Source organism: Meles meles, chromosome 4 (assembly GCF_922984935.1).
Source record: "Meles meles chromosome 4, mMelMel3.1 paternal haplotype, whole genome shotgun sequence".
NCBI classification, from domain to species: domain Eukaryota; kingdom Metazoa; phylum Chordata; class Mammalia; order Carnivora; family Mustelidae; genus Meles; species Meles meles.
The window spans coordinates 44,240,352-44,265,539 of record NC_060069.1 but is presented as its reverse complement, the minus strand read 5'-3'; the positions used below and the strand labels follow the sequence as shown (position 1 = coordinate 44,265,539).

Genomic DNA, 25,188 nt, shown 5'->3' with positions numbered 1-25,188 from the left:
ATATGTGATCTTTTGTGTAGGACTTCTTGCATTTAACCTAATGCTTTCAGGTTTAATGTTGTTTATATCTGTACTTCATTACTTTTACTATGACTAAATAATCCCATTGCATTGATATACCACTTTTTTTTTTTTGATATACCACTTTTACTCACTCATTCATCAGGTGATAGACATCTGGATTGTTTCTACCTTTTAACTATTATGAATAATGCTGTTTGAACAGTTGTGTACAAGTATTTTGTGTGGATTTTGTGTATGCTTTTAATTCTCTTGGGTATATACCTAGCAGTGAAATTACTAGGTTATATGGTACTCAATGTTAACTTTTGAAGGAACTGTCCAATTGTTTTTCAAGTGCTGCATGCACTATATTACATTTCCACTAGCAATGTATGAGGGTTCCAATTTCTTCACATTTTTCACTAACACTTATTGTTGTCCATCTTTTTTTATTTTATTTTATTTATTTATTTGACAGACGGAGATCACAAGCAGGCAGAGAAGCAGGCAGAGAGAGAGGAGGAAGCAGGTTCCCTGCTGAGCAGAGAGCCCGATGTGGGGCTCGATCCCAGAACCCTGGGGGATCATGACCCGAGCCGAAGGCAGAGGCTTTAACCCACTGAGCCACCCAGGCGCCCTTACTGTCCATCTTTTTGATTAAGTCATTTTTATAGGTGTGATGTAGTTATCTTTTTGGAGTCTGATTTGCATTTCTTTAGTAACTAATGATATTGAGTCATATATGTTAATTTAAAAGTAGAAGTAGAAGGAAAAAGAAAGGAAAGACAGAAAGAAGAATGAAAGAACTCAACTCTCCACCTCTGCTGCTGAAAAGCCTAATTGTTTCAAGTCTACCAATCCCATCTGTAACTCAGGACCCTCACTCTTTTGTTTGACTGTGAGCTTTAACATTGCCATCTATCCAGATTTCTTATAGATGTGACCTTGTTCTCCTCTCCTGTGTACCTGGCAGTACAGAGGCCAAGGTTCAAAGCTGACTATCTGAAGAGTACATATAGAGATCCTTTGCGGAAAAGTAAACAAAGTCTTACTTAAGTGCAAAATTTAATACCATACAGTTTACTAAAAATCTACAAACTTTTTACCTAACACGTTCAACTCAATAATCCGGAAGAAGCAAATATTTTTAGATGCAGAGACTAGGTTATATCGACTTTGTATCCTAAATTTTTGCCTAGTGGCTGGTGCAACAGATTCTAAATAAATGTTCTGAAGAAATGTGCTTTCCTAAAAATAAGGCTGGTATTTAATTGCTCTTACCCTCAAGGGATTTTCATTGAGGTATGGAGGCTCTCCTTCTACCATCTCAATAGCCATGATACCCAGAGACCATATGTCCACTTTAGGGCCATAAGCTTTCCGTGTAACCACCTCTGGTGCCATCCAGTATGGCGTTCCAACCATGGTACTTCTCTTGCTCTGCTCGGGGGTGATCTGGGCGCAGAACCCAAAGTCGGCTATAAAACAAAACAAAACAAAACATATCTGCAGTTAATGGTGCCCATGGATACTTTTATCTAAGAGCTCATGACAGATGACTTAATTAATTACATTTGACTATTCAGCCTCTTCTTTTTAAAAACTGTATTCAAAAAGTAAACCAGGGGCACCTGGCTACTGAAGAGTCCATAGAGCATGTGACTCCTGATCTCCGGGTCGTGTTGAAGCCCCACGCTGTGCACAGTGCTACTTAAAAAAAAAAAAAAGTAAGCCAGAATGGGTTTACGAGGTACAATGTCGAATGCAGAATGGGTTTACAAGTATCTTGATGATGTTATATACTCTCACTTTGTTTACTTTTATTTCCCACAAGCAAAGGCCAAATGATCAGGTGGTCTTTTATTCTAAATAATTATCCCAAAAATTTTTAAAAAGTTGAAAAAGGAAAGTTACCAAAGGTGAGCATCAAAACTAAAATTCCACAAATCAGGTAAAAAGGTCAGGAAATGGGAACTATATTTGAAGAAAACAAAAAGAAGCCAGAATTACTAAGTATCTGACCTAGCAGACAGCCTAGAAAAAGAACAGCTTTAACTGCAACTGTACCTAAACAGGTCCTCGCCAGCTTACTCTACTCCAACTACCTCATTTTGTAACAGGCACAGAAAGCCTAGGTTAGCACTGAGTGTTAAATTTACTGGGATGAGAATCTATAATTTTTTTCCTTCCTTCTACAGACCCATTCTATTTCAAACTCAACTACTACTAACATTTAGGTTTGTAAGCTTTGGACTTTTTGTTATGAATTTACACAGGTACAAACATCACCTGCAAACTGAATGGTTTATTCGACCTAGTTAGGACACTCTGTTAAACTCTTTTTTAAAAAAAGTAAACTCTACCCCCAACATGGGGCTTGAACTCACCACTCTGAGATCAAGTGTCACATGCTCTACCAACTAAGCCAGCCAAGTGCTCCAGTAAATTGTTTTTTAAAATTTATTTTTAGAGACTTTTCCATAGTTGTAACATTGATCTACCTCATTACTATAACCACACAATATTACAAAATAACAAAATTATAATTTACCATTCCCATACTGCTAGACATTTAAGGTACTTTTTGTTGTTCTTTACAATGTTACAGAGAACGACTTTGTATTTACTATTGTGCGTATGTTCAATAATTTTATCCAAGAGAATACTAAGTTGTTCAGTCAAATCATATTTATAGCTAAAATGGGTACTTGTAACAAACCAGGTACTGTTCCAAGTATCTTATAGGAAATCAACACACCTAATCCTCATGACAACATTGAGATAGGTACATTTATTAATATTATTCTCATTTTACAAACTGAGAAACTAAGGCATACATATTTTTAGATAAGTTATCCAAGATCATTCATCTAGTATGTGGAAGAGCCAGGATAAAATACTATCCAAAAAAGTCTAAGTCAGCTTACATGTGTATCCACCAAAAAATTATGAGAATGTCCATTTCTATTTTGCCTGCTGATTAAGATTAGTAATCATATTTTTGACCATCTGGTAGAACCCCTTGTGGCTGAATAACCCCCAGAAGAAATATCTTTAAAAAAGAGATACTGAAAAAGGAGTCAAACACTCCAACAGAACAGAAGGAAAAAATTTTGATCTGCTGATCCAAGAAATGCCTTGAATTTTGCATAGTTGGAGGAACCTCAAAGAAGTTCTTCTTGAATCCTCTAGGTGGCAGTGGTTGAAACTGACAGATTACAGCCAGCAGAAGAAAAGAAGTCCAGGACTTCTCCCCCCATGGTTCTATCAAGTCTGATACAGAAGACAATTAGGAACAGAGGTTTTGTTTCTAGTCATCTCTCAGGTCAGGGTCATAAAGCCCTCCCCCAAATAGGCCATGCTCTATCAAATCCTAAGAAAGCTGAACAGCATAATGAGAAAGATTTACCCTAATAACAGAGACAAATTCAAGCTTATCTTTAGAAGACAGTACCAACATGAGAACAGTCCCAGGCACTGTTCCTCAGTGCTTTACATTTTTAATTCTCAGAGTAACTGAGACAGTAATTATATTATATATCTGAGACAGTAACTATTATTTTCCTTACCATCTGAGAACATTTAGAGATTAAATAACTCACCCCAAATTATTCAGCAAGTAGTAGCTGATCTGCTATTTAAACCCAAGCTGTCCAGCTGAGAGTCCATATTCTTTACCATTTTCTTCCTCCCCTTCCATATATTAAGTCACAAAAATATTAATAGGTTTCATTTTACTTAAACAAAAGGCAGAACTATAGTAATAAATGTTACTTAATCATTTGCTACTTACTAAGTTTAACGGATCCTTCCATTCCCAAAAGCACATTGTCACTTTTGATGTCTCTGTGGATCACTTGATTAGCATGTAAAAACTCCAATGCCTGTAAGCACTAAACAAGAAAAATACCCATCAGTGAAACAGTCCCTGAAAAGTCTAAAGGAAGTGAGTCAGGCTTATGGCCTAAAGCGTAAGAATTCTAATCTAGCCCCTGAAAAGTAGGTAAGAACCCGGGAGGTCCAGTTCTATCCAGCTGTTCACTGATGTGATGTTAGGATATTTTCTTCATTTCTTTTAGAGCAGATTTTACATAAAGTGATTTCGACAACTTAGATACCACTGATGAAAGAGTAACTTTCCTCTTAGGCCATGTTTCAGAAAGCATAGAGTCAGAAGTAAGGAAAAACTCTGCCCCCTTCCTTAAAATTCAAGAACAAGATTAGAGTTTTAAGATCTGCTTGCCCCTGTTTTTTAATATTAACTGAATATAAAATATAAGCTTGGAAAAATCTGTATTTTTATTTCTTACCCCCACTAGAGGAGAACAAAATAAAGACTGTACATTATGAACAACAACTAAAAATCTCATTTAAAATATTATACCATCCATTCAAGGAAAGACAAATAAACTGTACTACATTTACCAAGCATTTTTTTTAAAGATTTTATTTATTTATTTGACAGAGAGATCACAAGTAGGCAGAAAGGCAGGCAGAGGGGGGAGGGGGAAGCAGGCTCCCCGCTGAGCAGAGAGCCCGATGTGGGGCTAGATCCCAGCACCCTGGGATCACACCTGAGCTGAAGGCATGAGGCTTAACCCACTGAGCCACCCAGGCACCCAAGCATTTTTTTTTTTTTTGAAGATTTTATTCATTTATTTGGCAGGCAGAGATCACAAGTAGGCAGAGAGGCAGACAGAGAGAGAGGGGGAAGCAGGCTGGGCTCCATCCTAGGACCCTGAGACCACCACCTGAGCTGAAGGCAGAGGCTTAACCCACTGAGCCCCCCAGACGCCCCCCAGGCATTTTTTTTTAAGATTTTATTTATTTGTCAGAGAGAGAGAGAGAGAGCACAAGCAGGGGGAGCAGAAGACAGAGAGAAGCAGGGACTTCTCAGTGTGGGAGTTGATCCCAGGACCCTGAGATCATGACCTGAGCCAAAGGTAGATGTTTAACCAGCTGAGCCACCCAGGCTCAGTTCTGCATTTACCAAGCATTTAAGCAGATTCTTGAGAACAAATCCTCCCCAAAACACTTGTACAACAGAAACAAATTTGTCACAATTCGAGGAACTCCTAAAATAATTTTTAAAACAATTATAAAAAGAAATTATTGGAGAAACAAATTAAGTATGGATACATTCTTAAGTTTTTGTCAGCTTTTAAGTGACCACTCTTTGTTAGAGCTATGTTATTAAAATACCATATTCATAACTGTTAAAGAGTTCTTATATCCTCCCCTCCTGAAAAAAACAAATGGTCTACCCCTTTGGTGGAGCATAATTCACTCAGAAATAAAAATTTTTCGTTTTAGTTTAAACTTAGGCAATTTGGCAGAATTTTATACTGGCTTAAGCAACGGTACATCTAAAAATTAAATAGTGAATATCAAGAAACATCTAGCTTTTCACCTCTGAGGAGATTAATAAAGCCAGAAGCAGACTTAATACTTAAGGTGAACATGTGTCCTGCTTTGTGAGAGACAGTCCTTGTTTCTACTGTTGAGCGGCCTTTCCTTTCACTCTTAAAAGTACTCTGTTGGGATGGTAAGTTCTAATGATGACCTCCTTGAAATTTACCTGTGAGCTGGGCTCTTCAAAAATCCATACTTTATTCCAGAATTAGCTTGCACAGGAAGGATTAAATGGTATGGAGACAACTTGCACAGAGTATGTAGAGAAAGTATCGCACATAGTAAAAAATCACCTGTGCGAAAACTCTCCTCCATTTTTTTTTTTTTAACCTCCTGCCAACTACGCATGGCTGTAACCTACTGGAAAGGGAGTGCACTCACCTCTCTGCAGACAGCGGCGATCTGTGCTTCATCCATGCAGGTCTCTGTCACAACATCAGTAAGCGATCCCCCAGCAAGGTACTCCATTACCACAAACAGTTCATCTCCCATCAGGTAACTAAAAAAACATGAAAAACACACAAAATACACACGTGTTTTTACTTTCACACCACTCTGCGCTGAAGAATTCAAATGTCAGACTCCCTAATCAGAAAGCTAGAAAGCTGGAAGCTGTGAGGGCCAGGAAGAAAACCGGCCAGCTGCAATCCCATAGTGCAAGAAAGTAATTGACAGGCACTAGGACTTTTCTGAGTGATTTCAGAGCTGCCCTACAATTGTAACTTGATCATTTCAATTAATATAACACTGCAAGGTGGCACAGATTTTAATGGTAGATGTTGTTACATGTATTCATGTACAGAGCAGAAAGCTAGTAAAGGATGAAAGAATGACAAAAAAAAATAACACTGTAAGGTAGGAATCATTCGTTCTGTTTTACAGATGAAGAGATGGAGGCTTGGAGAAGTTACTCATCCAAGTTCACATAGCTACTAAGTGACAGTACCAGAATCAGAAGCCAAGTGTAATGGATTGCAAAGCTATGGCTTATCTTACCCACCCTGCAATACCGATACTTTCAAAAGCAGGGAAATAGACCTAGAAAACTGATTTTTATAAACATGGCCTCCATTACTAAGGCTAAAATCTAAAAATGTATTATCTTTTCCCCATTCTAAATACATTTAAATGTGGAAATAAGAAAGTCACCTATAATCTTCTATCTCCACCACATCACTATTTTAATTTTCATTTATTTTTCTATTCTTTCATTTCCATATATGTAACTGCTTAAGAATCCCCATATAATTGTAGAATATAATTTTCTATTCTGCTCTTTGTTCTGTTATTTAACATCAATTCTTAAATGCGGTTTTGACAAACTATTTGCCCATGAAAGACAGGATCTAAAATAGAAACATGATCTGAAAGTTTAAAAACCATGTGGCCAGGCACTGCTGTCAGTCAACACATGAATCATAGCTCATTTTCTTAATGTTTCTGTTTCTGATCATTTGTAGATGTTGTTACATGTATTCATGTACAGAGCAGAAAGCTAGTAAAGGATGTGCGAATTTGTAATTAATATAAGCACCAGTAGTACTGTCCTTCATTTAACTGCTCTCCCTTACTTGCCAGGTGATATATATGTAGAAAAAAGCCCACTAAAGTGCAATGTGCCCCCCCTCCTTTTTTGAAGATTAGAGAGCTAGCAAGTGTGTGCACATGGGGGGAGGGTAGAACAAGGAGGGAGAGGCAGAGGGAGAGAATCCCAAGCAGACTCCCACACTGAGCATGGAGCCCAAGGCCTGGCTCTACCCAGGCTTGATCTCATGACCTGGAGATCATGACCTGAGTGGAAATCGAAAGTAGGACACTTAACCAACTGTGCCACTCAGGTGCCCCTGCAATGTGCTACTTCTTCTTTTACCTCTCTTCCTCCTTCAAGCTTACTTATTGACACCTACTCTGATCAAGTGCCTGAGTTAGCCCCCAAACCACAAGATATAAAATTTCCACTTTTCCCCCCCACTGTTTAAGAAATATTTGTATTTACCTGTCTAAGAAGTTAACTATGTTGGGATTCTTTAGTTCTTTCATCACCAGAATCTCATTAATGATTAATTCCTTCTTTGGCTGTTTCTGTAAATTAATCTGTTTGATAGCAACCTATGATGGAAACAGAAATTAAAAAAAAAAAAAAAATCAGAACAAGTCTCCCAATTCTCTCAGAAAATTACAAACACCAACCAGGTAATGATTTACTTTATTGTGTATCTATTACGTTATACAATGAGACTGTAACTTACTCACAGGTAGTACTTTTACTTCCACACTGCCTATAAACAATGCTTTGTAATACTTAGAGCCTAATTACTTTAAGATTACTCCTGAAGCTGATTACCCAACTTAGGGTCATACCAATGCCAGGAATTAATCCTCTTTTCATTCCAAGCTGGAAAAATAATTTTTTAAAGATCTGCTTATTTATGAAACTCAATACATAATTTCTTTTCTCCCCTATTAAGAAAAGTGCTATAAAATACATAGAGCAATTCTTTCAACACATTCAACTGAAAAAAAGATTCCCATTGATTATTCATAGGTTTATCTAGTTTCCTCCTATACTAAAAGCTAATGTTAACACCCAGAAGTATGAAAAAGTAGCTACCTCCTGTCCCAATGCCACATCAGTAGCAGTGAAAACTGTACCAGAAGCCCTAGGGGGAAAAAAGACATAACCAGATTTAAGATTTCTAAATCACTATTATTTATATATCTAAAGACTTTATACTTAGAATAACTAGAAAGGGATTAAAGAACATTTAAGACTTAACATTTTTAAGCAGGAGTAAAAGCAAGCACAAAAGGGGAAAAAATAAGAAAAAGGCAATCCTTCTAGCCAAAACTTATTAGAAATTTGTCATAAATATACCTACGAAAATGTAGGAAAAAGATAAAGAAAAAATACATACTCAAGGATCTACATCCCTGCTTAAGAAACAAAAACCAACAAATAAATTTGAAGTCCTTGCATGTGCTTCCCAAAGGCATCCTCCATGCTCCCAAAAGTCATCAGTATTTGGTGTTTATTCTGTAGTTGATGTGCATCTTTTCCATGCATTTGCCTACACTTTATGTCTATCAATGGCCTAGGTGTGTATCACTATAAAATATATTCAACTTAATTTTTACAACTTCTTATAAATGGCTTCATTTTATGTATTTTTCTGCAATTTGCTTTTTAATTTTTTTAATTTATTTTTTATTTTATGTTTTGAGATCTGCTTTCTTAATTTAACACTGGATTTAGGGCAGGTCTTATACTTGCTTCCTCATTACTATTATTTATATTATTCAATATATTATAATTTATCCATTATCATGCTCAAGAATATTAAGATGATTTTCAATTTTTGTTATTAAACCAGTTATGCAACAAAAATTTAGTTCTTTTTTTTTTTTTTAAAGCGAGGTAGAGGTGGAGGAGAGGTAGAGGGAGAGGAAGAGAGAGAACCTTAAGCAGGCTCCACACCCAGCATAGAGCCCCATGAGGAGCTGATTTCACAACCCAGAGATCATGACCTGAGCAGAAATCAAGAGCCAGATGCTTAACTGGCTGAGCCACCCAGGAACTCCACCTAATTTAGTTTTTAGAACAAAATTCATAAAGAGATTTTCAAAAAAGACTTAAGCTCTCTTTCTAAATTCACAGAATACTGTCCAGAGATTAATAATAATACAAATTCAAAATGTTCATTTGCTCCCAGACAACAGAAACAAAGTTAAGTATATTTTAAAAACACAAATTACTGGACAAAATCAGATCAGTAGACTCAAACTTCAATACTCAATAATGTTCTTATTCTTTTTACATACATTTGGTGGTCAAAAAAATATATTTGGTGGTCAATTTTTCCATCTAATCTCTTAACCACCAACGGGAAACAATACTTAAAAAAAAACCAATGTACAGTCATTGCTCAATAGGTCAGTTTTGTAAGAGCAGGTAGAAATAAATACATTACTTATTTACACAAATCCAAGAATACCACGCATAGAATGCTCTATGCGCTCAATGTCAACAGGCAGAAGAGATACACTATACACCCAGGAATTACTACCATACTGTTTAATACAGTCACAAATACTTACCCTTGCCCAATTTTTTCATATCTTGTGTATTTTTTCTTAGGGTCACCTATGCTCACAATAGTTCCTATTTTAAACAAAAAACAACAACAGAAAGTTGGAAGCTCAGTCAAGCATTTCAAAATTGTAAACTAATATCATGACTCCTTTTAATAAACTCTACTGATTTCAGAACACTGATTTTCAAACACAACTTTCAACCACACGTTTCAAAAATTACGTATGCTGGGGCGCCTGGGTGGCTCAGTGGGTTAAAACCTCTGCCTTCTCAGGTCATGATCCCAGGGTCCTCAGATGGAGCACTGCATCAGGCTCTCTGCTGAGAGCCCTCTCTCTCTGCCTACTTGTGATCTGTCTCTGTCAAATAAATAAATAAAATCTTTTAAAAAATCACGTATGTTTCAAACACAGAACACTAAAGAAACTTAGAAGAAAAGTATCAGAAGCAAGAAGACATTTCCATGAGGTTGGACCTCCTAGCTAATGTCTTAATTATACTCTTTCTCAAAAATAAACACTTTAAAATGACCAACTGTGTTTAGTCTGCCTAACAATAAAGGGCTTCTCAGGATGTGAGATGTTCAGTCTTTTTTTTTTTTTTTTTTAAGATTTTATTTATTTATTTGACAGACAGAGATCACAGGTAGGCAGAGAAGCAGGCAGAGAGAGAGGGAGGAGCAGTCTCCCTGCTGCGCAGAGAGCCCTATGCGGGGCTCGATCCCAGGAATCTGAGATCATGACCTGAGCTGAAGGCAGAGGCTTAACCCACTGAGCCACCCAGGTGCCCCGTGAGATGTTCAGTCTTAATCGAGAAGTTGGTCATTCTACTTTTCATACTCCACTGAAATGTATTAAACTAACGGTAAATTATGAAACTACTTATTATCAAATATATAAATGATATCCAAATAAATAACCCTAAATGGCTTTTCTGACTCTTCCCACATACCTTCTATCTTCCAATATATTTAGGAAACCACTTATTTCTATAAAGATTACTCGACTTTAGTATGAACTAATCATTATCTGTTTTAGGGAAGTTCACAAAGTCACAACTAAGAAACAGTTTTACCATTAGTATTTGGATATAAAACTGTAACAATATATTCTTATTACCACCAAGCCAAAACATGAGAAAACCATGCTAAGTTTTCACTTGCTCAAGGTAAAAGGAGGTATGATCATATTAAGGAAACTCACACAAATAACCCAATTTTATATAAGTATCCAATCTTAGGTCTACAGCCACTTAAGCTACAGTACTTTTCCGTGATCCTTGATCCCTCTATGTCAGTGTTCTTTATAACTATAGTTGCTGTAGACTTGTAATTGGACATTCTTGCTAACCTCTCCCTGGCACTGTGTACATTATTTCCAATGGTTGACTCAGGCCAATGACAGTTAATGGATGAAAAGGGAGAAAAGAAAAAAAAATACATTTAATGTTTGCACATATATCTATACAGGAAGGCCATATTGTTTAGTTATTTGGGAACATTTTGTATTCTTGTATTGAGAAACTCTAAGTATATATAAATATATACAAATTTCCTTTGATAAGGGTTCCAGCCATAACCCTCAGATTTGGCCCTTTGGGAAAAAGTATTGCTCCCGAAGGTATTGATCACCGCATATGTTACTCAACAGTCAATACATAATAAACAAGCAAATCAGAGTATGAATTTGGCTTTACTAGATTTTAACAGAAGCGACTGTTCCTAGAAGGAAATAATTTATAATTTATGTCTTTTTATTCTTTAAGATTTTATTTATATATCTGACAGAAAGAGAGACAGACAGAGGGAGTAGTAGAGGGAGACGCAGACTCCCTGCTGAGCAAAAAGCCTGATGCAGGGCTAGATCCCAGGACCCTGGGATCACCACCTGAGCTGAAGGCAGACACCGAACCGACTGAGCCACCCAAGTGCCCCTATAATTGATATCTTAAGCCAAAACAGAGGGTATAAATTAAAATCCATCTGAGCCAAATGTGTCAAGAGCTGTTAATAATTTAAGAATAATGTAAAATAGGTAACATACTTAGTTTCTCCATAATCTCTTCATCTGTCATTTTGGTCTTCTTTTTCTGTTTGTCCGAAGACTTGGCACCGCTATCAACATTAGAATCACCAACTGGTGCAGGGATAGGGTCAATTACAGACCGTGTATAAATCTGCAGAGAGACAGCTCGTTACTGAGATCTGAGGGAAAGTATTTCTAGGTATTCTTACTGAATAGGTACACTATTCAGTTCTTTGATTCTTAATCAAAACTAGTTTTCTCTAGTGTTCTAAAGAATGAGAATAATATTTTCAACTTGTCTTAATAAAAGACCTGTAACTAAGATGAATAAATGTTAAACACTTTTGACACATGATGTATAGATTTTAAAGTGTCTAGCAAAACACCAGATCTCTGAATGAAATTTCAGTTTAGCCAGATCTAAAAGGATATGCCAGCATTCTTACCACAAAAGAGAAATAAACAGCAAAATTACAGAAACCATGATGTTGAATTAACTATTAATTCTCATAAAAACTTTTGCCAAAAAACCCCCAAAGAACAAAAAAAACCTTTTACCAAAGATGATTTCTACCGTTTCATTTTATTTTGTTTTTTAATGTTTATTATTTTTTAAGCTTTTTATTTAAATTCAATTAACATAGAGTATATTCTTGGTTTCAGAGATAGAGGTCAGTGATTCATCAGTCTTATATAATACCCAATGCTCTACCATTTCATTTTAAACAGCCAATTCTAGGAGGTAAAGCCAGAAAACAAAGCCCTTTACTGTTAGATCAGGACCCAGCAGCAGCAGTCCTCAAAGCCCTCCCTGCTGATTGTGCCAGCACTCCACCACACACCACCTTCCCGCCCTTTCCTTGTACTGGCACAGGGATACAAGACTCTTTCTCTAAGATCATTATTTTGTTTTTAAGACCTTATTTATTTATTTGACAGAAAGAGATCACAAGTAGCCAGAGAGGCACGCAGAAATAGAGAGTGGGGAAGCAGGCTCCCCGCTGAGCAGAGAGCCTGATGCGGGGCTCAATCCCAGGACCCTGAGATCATGACCTGAGTCGAAGGCAGAGGCTTAACCCATTGAGCCACCCAGGCGCCCCTAAGATCATTATTTTTAAAATTTTTCCCTATCCGGTTGGGAATTTCATTCTCTGCAGCCTCCTGAATGACACCAAGACTTTAAGAGAAATGTAAAATGGGAGATTATCTACACAATCTGGGTAAGAAGTAAGATTTAAGTTTTAGATATAGCAGTTATCTGCACTGAGAAAAACAGAGAAAGCCAGAGAAATAGATGAATTCTCTGGAAGAGAAGGGGTAATATAGAAAGGAAAAACAATGAGGTAACTATTTTAACTTTTAAGGAAGTCATTTAATTTTAATTAAAAAAAAAACAAAAAAACCCACAAAAAAACCTAGTTTTTGATTAATGATTTTTAGGTAAAGATCTCCTCATCAAATTTCCCCATACTGAGGGCTTTTGAAAATTAATCACTGGCAGACAACTACAGACTGCTGTTTCTTAAAAACACACATGCCCTGACATCCACGGTCCAAGTACCCAGACACGCACTGATTTTGTATGATCCGGTCGTGGGGCAATAACAGGAGGAGCAGCCTCTTCATCATCATCATCTTCCTCTGTTACTACTGCAGACGTTTCTGATCCCTTGGTACTCAGCTGCATTAATCACATGAGCAAAGCAAGGAAGACAAGTCAGATATAACAATAAACATACTTGAAAAAATGTATTTCTTTAATAGCTCATTTCAAAATGATAAAACCTCATTGGTTCTAATCACTTAAAAAGTAAAAGGAATCCTGTAACTTATAGAAAAGTTTATGAAATGTTTACAATAAGTACCAAGTTTTCTTAAGAGAAAATCTATACCTTTTATATGGACAATTTTATGTCCCTTAAGCCCTAAAAGGAACCAATCACTTTGTTAAAGCCAAAAATAAAGATCCTGTAGGATTTGTGTAAGTCAGAGTCATTTTCAGTCATTTAAGACAGCTAGATTCACCTTCAAAAATGGTGGTTGACGAAATAAAAGAAGACGTTAATTTTTATAAAGAGCTTACTACATGTCAGGTGTGTGCCAGGTAGGTACGTTTCTTACTACCGCACTTTGTCTTCATAAAACTCAAAAGAGATTGTTTCCTCCTAATTGAGGAAATTGTTTACTTAATATGGGTTCCTTACTTGCTTAATCAAGTGGCTAGTTTAAAACATATTAAGCAGTTATTTATTTCTGATGGCTGTAATTTATTTTAGAAAGCTAAATAAAAACTGAGATTCGTTTTGAGTAACTTAAGTTAGAACAAGAGCTACAAGAAGTAATATATTAACTTACTGCTGGTGTTCCAGAAGGGAAGCCATCTTTCTCTGAATACAAAACAGAAAATAATGCTAAGTCAACAACTCAAAAAATAAAATGTCTATATAATAAAGAGAAGGAAAAAAAATAAGAGGAAGAAAATACAAAGCAGAGCAAGTAAAATGTTCTTAGACTGATTACATTTGAAGATGAAGTAACCCTTGAAAAAAATGACAATACCAGTAATCAAATATGAATTTATATGAGATTGTGTTAACAAATCTCAAATCTTAATGGAACTCTGTAAATTTACTAAAAATCACTGACTTGCATACTACGAATGGGTGAATTTTATAGCATTTGAACTACATTTTAACAAAGTTATTAAAAACATTTGTAACTATACTTCTCTCCATGTGTATATATTAAAACAGAAGTTTATTCATAGCAACACTTTCTCCAGAAAAAAAATTATCTAGAAACTTAAAGTAACTTTTCAGACAACAGCAACTGTGAAAAGGAAAATACTTGACATAAATTTTGATCAATAAGAAAGCATATTCCTGAAGGCAAAACACAGTTTGTGAAGACTAAACGTTGAAACATTCATTCTGGAGTTTAAAAGAGCAAGTTTTGTTTTGTTTTACTTTTCAATAGGCCCAGAGACTTTTACATTTTTATACATATATATAATATCTAGCAATATATGCTAAATAAGATCATTAACTAATATAATTATGTAATTATAATATACATTAATATTATTTAACATATACTATACATTAATAAACATATACAACATACTTATTTTTGTTATTTGTATAAGTATATAAATATATATTTATAAATATGATTATATTAAAGGTATATAGTTACTATAACTTTAACATATATATTAACTACATAATATGAAAAATAGGTGAAAAGAATATATCATTTTCTGGTCAAACACTGATTTAAAAAATACTAATTTACAGAGTTACTGACACAGAAGTTCTAGGGACAAGTCTGACCTTTTGCTAAGGATACAGAGATCAATATCTAAGTAAAAAAGTCAAGATCATTTGGCCAAGTGCTCTCTATTTTTTCTTTGAGCACAGCCCCTATTTCTGTGAAAATGTAATCAGCTGCAATTAATTAATACTACATGTATGATTTTAGGGGTCAGAGAAACATAAATGAAGACACCTTGGGGATGTAATTAGCAAAATCCATGGGTCCATGGGTCAACAAATAAATTACAAGGAAAACAGCTTCCATGTGAGGGAGCCTAAACATCAAAAGAGAATCAAGAGACACAGCAAGCAACTATATTGCATGGTCTTTATTCTGACCCTGATTTGAACAAATAAACAAATTTTTTAAAAAACCCACTATACTCTAATTCTTACCTAATGATAATCTAATTCCAAGGTATAAAATCTTTTCATTCTAATGCTTATTTTATGTTTATATATTTGATAAGTTTTAATTTTTGAATGGACTTAAACATTTTTTACTTCAAAGTCTGTGTATTTAAATATGCAAACAACGCTCCTCCTGTCCTACTGACAATAAATATATTTCTAGTATGAACAGGTCTATAAATCAGCACCTTTCTCTTTTATTGCTGGGAGTCATTCCAAAGCAGTGACATGAAAAAACAAACAAAAGGCCAAAACATCCACTTTTGGCAAAACTAAGAGATTAACATACTCCCCAGACTCCAAATTATGCGTAAAAGCTGCTCCAATTAGTTTACAAAAGGCAGATCTACACCACCGGGGCAACAATAGAGACAGGAACCATACCACAGCTTTTTACTCTTCCAGAAGCAATCTTTTTATCTAGGTGGGTTTCCCAATTCTGCAATCCCATTTGAATCAGCCTTTTACCACAGTATGAAGTCTTACCAGGAGGAGTAAAGCTCAGATATTTCTGCTTCACCGTGTTGGAGTCATAGAACTTTAAGACATCCAGGACAGCCTGAGGATTCTTCTTTTGTTCTAGTTTGGTGATATTAGAGGTCTGTAATAATCGAGCCCACTGTTCTGGCATGCCCTAACAAAAAAATATTCAGAAATTAGTTGTTTTGAGTTGCTCCAATAAAATCAATTTCCAAAAGTAAAAGACAAAACACATAAAAAACAAGCCAATCAACTGTAGCCTTGATTAAATTATAAAATGTCTTATTTTTCTAGATCTGTTTTGTGTAATTCTAACTAATGGGCTCAGCTCCCTAAGAAAAAGATACATCCAAACACGAACACTTTTATAAGAAGTGAAAAGCACTAAGAATTCACAGTTAATACGTGGATAGAACAGTTACCTTGAAACTAAATACTGCAAAGAAAGGTTTGAGAGCTGATGTATAAATGAGTCCCAACTGGGTAAACTTACAGTGAATTCTCCAGTAACCGCATCAAAGCCAACATGAATGGTATGCTCAAAATCAGATGGAGGAGAAATTTCTGGCCGTTCCTTTTCCTTCTTCTTACTTCCTAGAGGGCATTCAAAAAAGAATCAGCCTATTTAAACAAGATTAATCAAGGTACTCATAAAGCTGTTTCTCCGAGGAACCAATTAGGAACAAAGTTTTTCTACAAGAGATTTCCCCTAGTCTACGGCCATACCACCCTGAACGCGCCCGATCTCGTCTGATCTCGGAAGCTAAGCAGGGTCGGGCCTGGTTAGTACTTGGATGGGAGAAGAGATTTCCCCTAAAGACACTGGCTGATAGGAAACTGATAAAAGTAAAGTAACCTATTCTGTCTTCAAGCAGGGGTGGGGACAACCATTGGGTGTCCTGATTAAAGAGGTACCTGGATTGACCCAGCACCAGGTCTGAATAAAAGAGCACACCACAACGACCAGCCCTTTAGAGCACTCGTTCTCTATAGAGGCTTATACTTCAGATACTGAGCAATCTGGGAAACAAAGTCTATGAAGTCCTTATTTCCATTTGGCTCTATTCATCCCAAAAGAACAACTTACATTATTACCACCGACCACCTAGATAGTATAGACTGTATAAACAAAGAGTTTACAATAAGCACGCCACCTTTCTTGACCAACTCTAGCTTTCCTCTTTTTATTCAAGTTAATAACTGCTACATCTTAATGCTTCCTGGTCTTTCCATGGTTCCACCAATTATTTCTGACACATGTCTATCAATAGTATTCTCTGTAAGTTCCCCCATCCCCATTCCTCAGATCTTCCTGATCTAATCTGCAGTAGTTTATGCCTAGACTTCTGGCACAGTTATCCTCCTAGCACATTCCTTCCCTTTTACCCTTGCTAGAATATTTTCTGGATACTTTGTTCTCTTCTTTTGGTTTACCCCTTGATACTTCTTGATCACATATATATATTTAGGTTGAAAATGCTTTCCCCCCTCAGAACTTCTAATTTCCAGTGTTGCTATTTAGAAGGTCAATGACATTTTGAACTACTGTTGAAAACCAATTGTCCATATATGCCTGGGTTTATTTCTAGATACATAATTTTGTTGCAATGATCTCTTTATCTTTATGCCAATACCAGCCTGCCTTGACAGTTGTAGATATAAAAATAAGCCTTGAGGGGGCCTGGGTGGTGTAGTTAGTTAAGCATTTTGCTGCCTTCGGCTCATGTCATGACCCCAGGTTTCTGGGATCAAGTCCTGCACTGGGCCCCTGCTCAGTGGGGAGTCTGCTTCTCCCTCTCCCTCTGTTGCTCCCCATGCTTGTGCTCTCTGTCAAATAAATAAAATCTTAAAAATAAATTAATAGGGAAGTATTCCTTTCCATTCAATGTTCTGGAAGATTTATGTAAAACTGTTGGTATTTCTTCCTTAAACGTTTGGTAGAATTCACCAATGGAGCCATATGGGTCTGACACATTCTTTGTGGATGGTTAGTAATTACAAACTAAATTTTCTTAGAGACAGTGTTTTCAAGTTACCCATTTCTTCTTGAATGAACGTTGAAAATTTGTCTTTCAAGACATTTTCCCACTTTTTCTAACATGTTTGAATCTGTTCCCTAATCATTTTTAATATCTATAAAAATGCGATCTCTTTCATTTTTTTTTTTAAGATTTTTTATTTATTTGACAGAGAGAGAGATCACAAGTAGGCAGAGAGGCAGGCAGAGTGAGTGAGAGGGAAGCAGGCTCCCTGCTGAGCAGAGAGCCCAATGCGGGACTCCATCCCAGGACCCTGAGAACATGACCTGAGCTGAAGGCAGCGGCTTAAACCACTGAGCCACCCAGGCGCCCCCTCTTTCATTTTCAATATTGGTAATTTGTGTCTTCCCCCTACCCCTCTCCAGACTGCCTAGAGGTTTATCCATTTTATTGATATTCTCAATAAATCAGCTTATGGTTTCATTGATTCTTCTATTTTATTGATCTCCACTTTGAATTTTGTTATTTCTTTTCTTCTACTACTTTGGATCTTACTCGCTCTTCCTTTCTAGTTTATTAAGATGGCTTAGCTTAAGTCACTGACTTAAAATCTTTTTCTTTTCTCATACAGATGCTTAATACCTAAAATTTCTTCTAAGTATTGCTTTAACAGCATCATACAGATATTGATGCTTTGAATTTTCATTTTCATCCTGTTTAATATACTTCTTAAGTACCCTTTTGATTTCTTCATTTACTTGCAAGTGGGGTTTTTTTTCCCCCAAATATTTCCAGGGATCCTTCTGTTATTGATTTCTAAGTTAAATATACTGTGGTCATAGAATATACTCTGTGGATTTGAATCTTTCTACATTTATTAGGGTTTTAAAAATCTCCCTAGAATGTGATCTAGCTCAGTAAGTAGTCTATGTTCACTTAGAAAGAATGGGTATTCTGCTAGTGGAGTATTCTATAAATATCAACTAGTCAAAGTTGATCAACAGTTTTAGCAATTCCCTGTCTACTTGCTCTACCAATTAGTGAGACAAGTGTACTTGAATCTCCAACTACAACTGGAATTGTCTATTTCGCCTTAAAACAATATCTGCTTTTGCTCTATTATTAAGTACATAAATGTTTACTTCTATTATATCCTCTTGATGAACTAACCTTATTACCATTCTAAAATAACCTATTCCCTATCTTTATCCCTTAAATATTTAGGGCATTATTTTTTGCTCTAAAATCTACTTTATCTGATTTTAGTCAGTCCAGATTTCTTTTCACTGTTAGCATACTTTTAAAAAATCCTTTTATTTTGACCTATTTTGTAGTTTTATATGTTTTAAGTGGATTTTTAAAAAATTTATTCATTTAGGGGCGCCTGGGTGGCTCAGTGGGGTAAAGCCTCTGCCTTCGGCTCAGGTCATGATCTCAAGGTCCTGGGATCGAGCCCCACATGGGGCTCTCTGCGCCGCGGGGAGCCTGCTTCCTCCTCTCTCTCTGCCTGCCTCTCTGCCTAGTTGTGATTTCTCTCTGTCAAATAAATAAAATATAAAAAAAAAAAATTTATTCATTTATTTATTTATTACTTGACAGAGAGACAGAGAGACAGAGACAGCAAGAGAAGGAACACAAGCAGGGGGAGTGGGAGAGGGAGAAGCAGGTCTCCTGCCCAGCAGGGAGCCTGATGCAGAGCTGGATCCTGGGATCATGACCTGAGCCACCCAGGCACCCCTTTAAGTGGATTTCTTGTGGATAGCATATAGTTAGTAATCTAATAACCTCTGCTTTTTATTTACTTTTTAAAAAAGATTTTATTTATTTATTTGACAGAGAGAGACACAGCAAGTGAGGGAACACAAGCAGGGGAAGTGCAAGAGAGAGAACCAGGCTTCCTGCCAAGCAAGTGCCCCTGATACAGCTGGGTTTAAACCTACCATTTCATTATTTGTTTTCTAATGCTCTCTATTGTTTACATTTTTCCTCTTTTTGATTAAATATTTTTTATAATTCCCTTTTATCTCCTTTGTTTTTTAAAAAAGATTTTATTTATTTGACAGAGAGAAAGAGATCACAAGTAGGCAGAGCAGCGGGGGTGGGGGGTGGGGGGGGGAAGAAGCAGGCACCCCGCTGAGCAGAGAGCCCAAAGAGGGCCTTGATCCCAGGACCCTAAGACCATGACCTGAGCCAAAGGCAGAGGATCAACCCACTAAGCCATCCAGGCACCCTCCTTTGTTGTTTTTTTAAAAAATAACTCTTGGGAGCCTGGGTGGCTCAGTTGGCTAAGCCGCTGCCTTCGGCTCAGGTCATGATCCTAGCATCCTGGGATCGAGTCCCATATCGGGCTCCTTGCTCCGCAGGGAGCCTGCTTCTCCCTCTGCCTCTGCCTGCCTCTCTGCCTGCCTCTCTGCCTACTTGTGATCTCTCTCTCTCTGTCTCTCTCTCTCTGACAAATAAATAAAATCTTTAAAAAAAAATAAAAATAAAAAATAACTCTTTATATACCATAAAGTTCATCTGGGTTTTAGGATATATATAGATAGATAGATAGATAGATAGATATAGATATATATATATAGATATAGATATAGATATATAGATATATATCTATATCTATATACACAGAGAGAGAGAGAGAGAGAAAGAGAGATATGTGCAACCATCACCACAATCTAACTGTGGACATTTTCATCATCCCTAAAAGAAACTCTGTGCTCATTAGCAATCACTTCTCATTGTTCCCTCTCCCCCTCCCAAACTCTAGGCAACCACTTTCTGTTTGCCTATTCTGGCCATTTCATATATACAGGACCACACAACGTGCAGTCTTTTGTAAATGGCTTTTTAAACTCAGTTTCTGAGGTTCATTTATGTGATAGAATGTATCAGAATTTCATTTCTTAAAAACTCGGGTTTAAGCCTGGGTGGCTCAGTGGGTTAAAGCCTCTGCCTTCGGCTCAGGTCATGGTCTCAGGGTTCTGGGATTGAGCCCCGCATCGGGCTCTCTGCTCAGCAGGGAGCTTGCCTCCTCTCTCTCTGCCTGTGTCTCTGCCTACTTGTGGTCTCTGTCTGTCAAATAAATAAATAAAATCTTAAAAAAAAAAAAAACTTGGTTATTTTTTAAAGAGATTTAGATTAAAAAAAAAAACTTTTACCATTTCCAGTGATTTCCATTCCTTTATGCAGATTCACATTTCCATCTGACAAAATTTTCGTTCTGCCCGAATGATCTGGCTTAACATTTCTTACAGGGCAGGCCCACTGGCGATAAATTCTTTCAGCCTTATATATTTAATATATATATATATACTAGCCTTTATATATTTTAAAAAGTCTGTTTCCCCTTCATTTCTGAAAGATATGTTCACAAGATACAGAATTCTAAGTTGACAGATTTTTTTTTCTTTCAGTACTTTAAAGATGTTCCTTATCTTCTGAGATGCACTGCTACTTCCATGAAATCCACTGTCATATTTTGTTCCTCTAAATGTAATGTGTCTTTTCTTTCTGGCAGCTTATTTTTGGCTTACAACAAGGTTTTTTTGTTGTTGTTTTTTAACAGACTATTTTTTCGAGCAGTTTCAGGTTCACAGGAAACTGAGCGAAAGGTCTGAAATTTTTTAAAATGTTCTCTTTATCACTAGTTTTAAACAGTTTGATTATGTGTCATGGTGTAGTTTTCATCATCATATTTCTTTTGCTCTGGAATTCACTGAACTTCTTGAATCTATGGGTTTATAGCTTTCATTAAATGTGTAAAGTTTTCAGCCACTTTTTAATAAGCTTTTTTAATTTTTTTAAGATTTTTAAAGTCTCCATTTTTTGGAGACTTCATTTACACTTACATTAGCTCTGCATGTAGTTTGTCCCACAGCTATTCTCTTTTGTTTCACTTTTCTTCTTCTAAGTTTCATTTTGGATGGTTTCCATTGCCATGGTCTTCAAATTCACTTATCTTTCCTTCTGAAATGCCTAATCTATTGTTAATCTTGCCCACTGGATTCTGATTTGGTTTTTTTTTTCTATTTTCCATTACCACTTCTAAATATGCTGAATCTTTCCTTTGGGTTCTTCAACATATGGAATATAATTTTTCACTTTTTTTTTTTTAAAGATTTTACTTATTTGACACACAGAGAGAGAATGCAAGAAGACAAAGGGAGAAGCAGGCTCCCTGCTGAGCAGAGAGCCCAATGTGGGGCTTGATCCCAGGACCCTGGGATCATGACCTGAGCTGAAGACAGACACCTAACCAAATGAGCCCCCAGGTGCCCCAGTATTTCACTGTTTTAATATCTTTGCTTACTAATTCATTACTCATGTCATTTCTGAATTGATTTCAATTGATGGATTTTATTCATTATGGGTCTTTGCATGCCTGGAAAATACTAAATGGATGCCAGACACTGAAAATTTTTCCCTGGTAGGTACTAGATATTTTTGTGTTCCTATAAATGTGAGCTTGTTCTGAGACACAGACAGCCTATTCTTAGCTGTTTACTCATATGGGGGAGAAACAAATTTATGAAGAGTTGATTCTTTTAGGTATTAAAATTTTGTTAGGCAAAATTGGAGCAACATTTAATAGACAGCTAATTCTACCCCATTAATGTTTTTCTGAATGGTGTGAATAGGAAATATTCTAGGCCCTGTGTGGACATCGAGGATAGTTTCCTCTCGGCATTTCCAGTGGTTCCTTTTCCAGCTCTGGGTAGTTATTCTCACATACAAGTGCTGCTGAAGACTCAAGGGGGACTTCTATAGATCTTTCTCTCTCTTGGGTATGTGTATAAAAACTAGTTGCCTTGACCTCTCCCAACTCCCAGTTCTCTTTCTTAGCTCTAGGAGACCACTTAATTGTCCTCCCTTTGCTGCAGCCTGACAACTCACTCCAGACAGTAAGCTGGATCAATTGTAGGATTTACCACCATTGTTTCCCATTTCTCAGGGACCGCTTTTCTTTATTATCTGATGTACAACATCATAAAAACCATGTTTTTGTATATTTTTTGCCAGTTTTTAGTTCTTTCACATGGAGGGGTAAATCTGGTCCCTGTTACTCCATCTTGACTGAAAGTATAATAGGTTTTGCTGTCTTATCTGTGGTATTATGAAATTTCAGGATGATACGATTTGATGAAGTCTTTATTCTTTCATTGAGCTGAGTACTCAGTGAGTCCCTTCCATCTGGAAATGATATTCTTCAGATCTGGGAAATTTTTTCTTTTATTCCTTGGATTATTTTCTTTGTTCACTATTAGTTAGATCAGTAAATCATATATTTCCTATTTTCCATCTTTGCATTTTTGTCTAATAATCTGGGAGAATTTTCTTGAGTGTCTTTCAAATCATCTACCCACTGGTATCTTTGGTTTGGTAATCTTAAACGTTTTCCCAAGAATTACTTTTCATTTTTTCCGATCATTCTTTCTCTGAGAATATTTTCCTTATTTCATGGATGCCACTGATCTTTTTGAAGATTATATAGTTTACTTGTATGTATAAATTGGTTCCCTTTACGTCCATTGTTTCTTTCTTCTATATTCCTTTTTTATCCCGTTTTGTACTCTCTTGTACCAAGGGTGTTTCTCAAATGTCTAGTAATCCTTTGCTGTCTACTCATACAGAAAGTCTTAAAAAATTAACTAGGAGATAAGTCAGCCTTTTCATTGAAGGTGGGGGTGGGGTACTCTAAAGTATTTTTTTCCAGGGCATTTGTTTATCCAAAGAAAAATCTTCCAATCTCTGGTCTGAGGGCTTAGAAACAAATTTAACATGTTAACTTCAACTTGCTTTGAATCTACCTTCTCCCTCGCCCTTTTTTTTTAAAGTTTCAGAGAGAGAGTTTAGTGATTCATCAATTGCGCCTAACACCTAGTGCTCATTACATCAAGTGCCCTCCTTAATGCCCAGCACCCATTTACCCCATTCCCCCACCCACCTCCCCTCCAGCAACCCTGCTTGTTTCCAACAGTTAAGAATTGTGCTACACCTTTCACTGACTCCTCTGACAAGAATGAGAAGCCTCGTAGGTTTAATTTCTCCTCAAATACATATGAACATTAGTTTGTTCTTTTCTTCTGGAGGATGGGACTTGAAACATTTCACTGCCTGTATGGGGTAAAGAAGGGATCCTAATGGGCCTTTGACACCACCAACATAGATCCCCCCCCTTCAGCCTGTGTATTATAGCTCCCCACCCCACCACACACATGATGTTTTATGTCCCTAAATCCTACGCCTCTGAGATTTTTACAAGGAAACCGGTTAACTTCTCACAGACATTCCCATCTGCAAATGCTTAGGATAGGTCGACTGTTCAGGTTAGTCAGATGTCACTTTTCCACCCTTCTTTCAAATATGTATACTATGTCTCTTCTTCTATTCTCTTTGCCCTTGTGATATTAAAAACATCTTTTTAACTGTCATTTTACTTGGGTCTGGGGAGGGATAGCGAATAGAGGCATGTGGTCAATCTGCTGTATTGTCAACCAGAAAAGTCTTCTACTATAAATGAGCTAAAAGTCATGTTGTTTGATAGGTCTGCATATCTACAGTTGAAAGGTCACTGTACACACTATTCTTTGTTTATAAGATGCTACTAACCCAGCATTAGTAAGAAACATATTTTTTGACTAGTGATGATGGATTTGTGCTCAACTGTCCATCTCCTTTTTAGGTCTCATGACATGCATTTATTTACAAGAGATATGACTATGGTAAGCGGGCAGGGCAAATTAGGTGTAGCAAGGAGCAGAGGGAAACGCAACTGCAAGGGTAGTATAAATTTTGTTATCTCTACTGAAATGCATAGTTTCATCCATCATAAACAACCTCTCATTTTCAACTACACTGTGAGTGTTCAGACGACATGCCCTCTACTTCTCTTTGGAAGACTCTTTTTAGAAATCCCTAGACTTCCAACTCCATATCTGCATATAGGAGGAAATATTTTTTTTTTTTTTTTTTATTTATTTATTTGACAGAGAGAGATCACAAGTAGACAGAGAGGCAGGCAGAGAGAGAGAGAGGGAAGCAGGCTCCCCGCTGAGCAGAGAGCCCGATGCGGGACTCGATCCCAGGACCCTGAGACCATGACCTGAGCCGAAGGCAGCGGCTTAACCCACTGAGCCACCCAGGCGCCCCAGGAGGAAATATTTTTTAACCAACTATAAACTAATAGTTTACTTTTTATACAGTTCTGAATTGAAGACAGAAAAGCAATTTCATATACTATTAAAGTACTTGTTTCCTCTTCTTTTAAAAAAAATCTGCTCAGCATCCCACTTTTGATTTGTGTATGGTTGGCAAAGATACTATTTTCTTAAATGACCTTGATTACAGATGACTGGTGCAAGGTAGGCATGAAATTCAAGACAGGTCAGCCCTTGTTCCCCCCACACTCCCAGCCAATAAGCATGATTCGGGAGTGCATACCTAAACTAAGCCAAACTTAACACCCAAAAATCAGT

General features: G+C 36.7%; 1 protein-coding gene across 2 annotated transcripts in view; it reads right to left on the bottom strand.

The window, feature by feature from the left end:
- The window catches only part of PAK2 (p21 (RAC1) activated kinase 2), a 92,912-nt gene that overhangs the window by 12,590 nt on the left and 55,134 nt on the right, over window positions 1–25,188 (bottom strand). For both annotated transcript variants that reach the window (XM_046001668.1, XM_046001669.1), the window contains exons 3-13: window positions 16,228–16,328; window positions 15,741–15,888; window positions 13,885–13,916; window positions 13,103–13,210; window positions 11,548–11,680; window positions 9,511–9,574; window positions 8,027–8,075; window positions 7,412–7,524; window positions 5,797–5,914; window positions 3,797–3,896; window positions 1,285–1,481 (exon numbers count right to left, since the gene is read on the bottom strand). In XM_046001668.1, coding sequence (XP_045857624.1) covers window positions 1,285–1,481; window positions 3,797–3,896; window positions 5,797–5,914; window positions 7,412–7,524; window positions 8,027–8,075; window positions 9,511–9,574; window positions 11,548–11,680; window positions 13,103–13,210; window positions 13,885–13,916; window positions 15,741–15,888; window positions 16,228–16,328 — 1,163 coding nt within the window. The remainder of the gene's footprint in view (window positions 1–1,284; window positions 1,482–3,796; window positions 3,897–5,796; window positions 5,915–7,411; window positions 7,525–8,026; window positions 8,076–9,510; window positions 9,575–11,547; window positions 11,681–13,102; window positions 13,211–13,884; window positions 13,917–15,740; window positions 15,889–16,227; window positions 16,329–25,188) is intronic.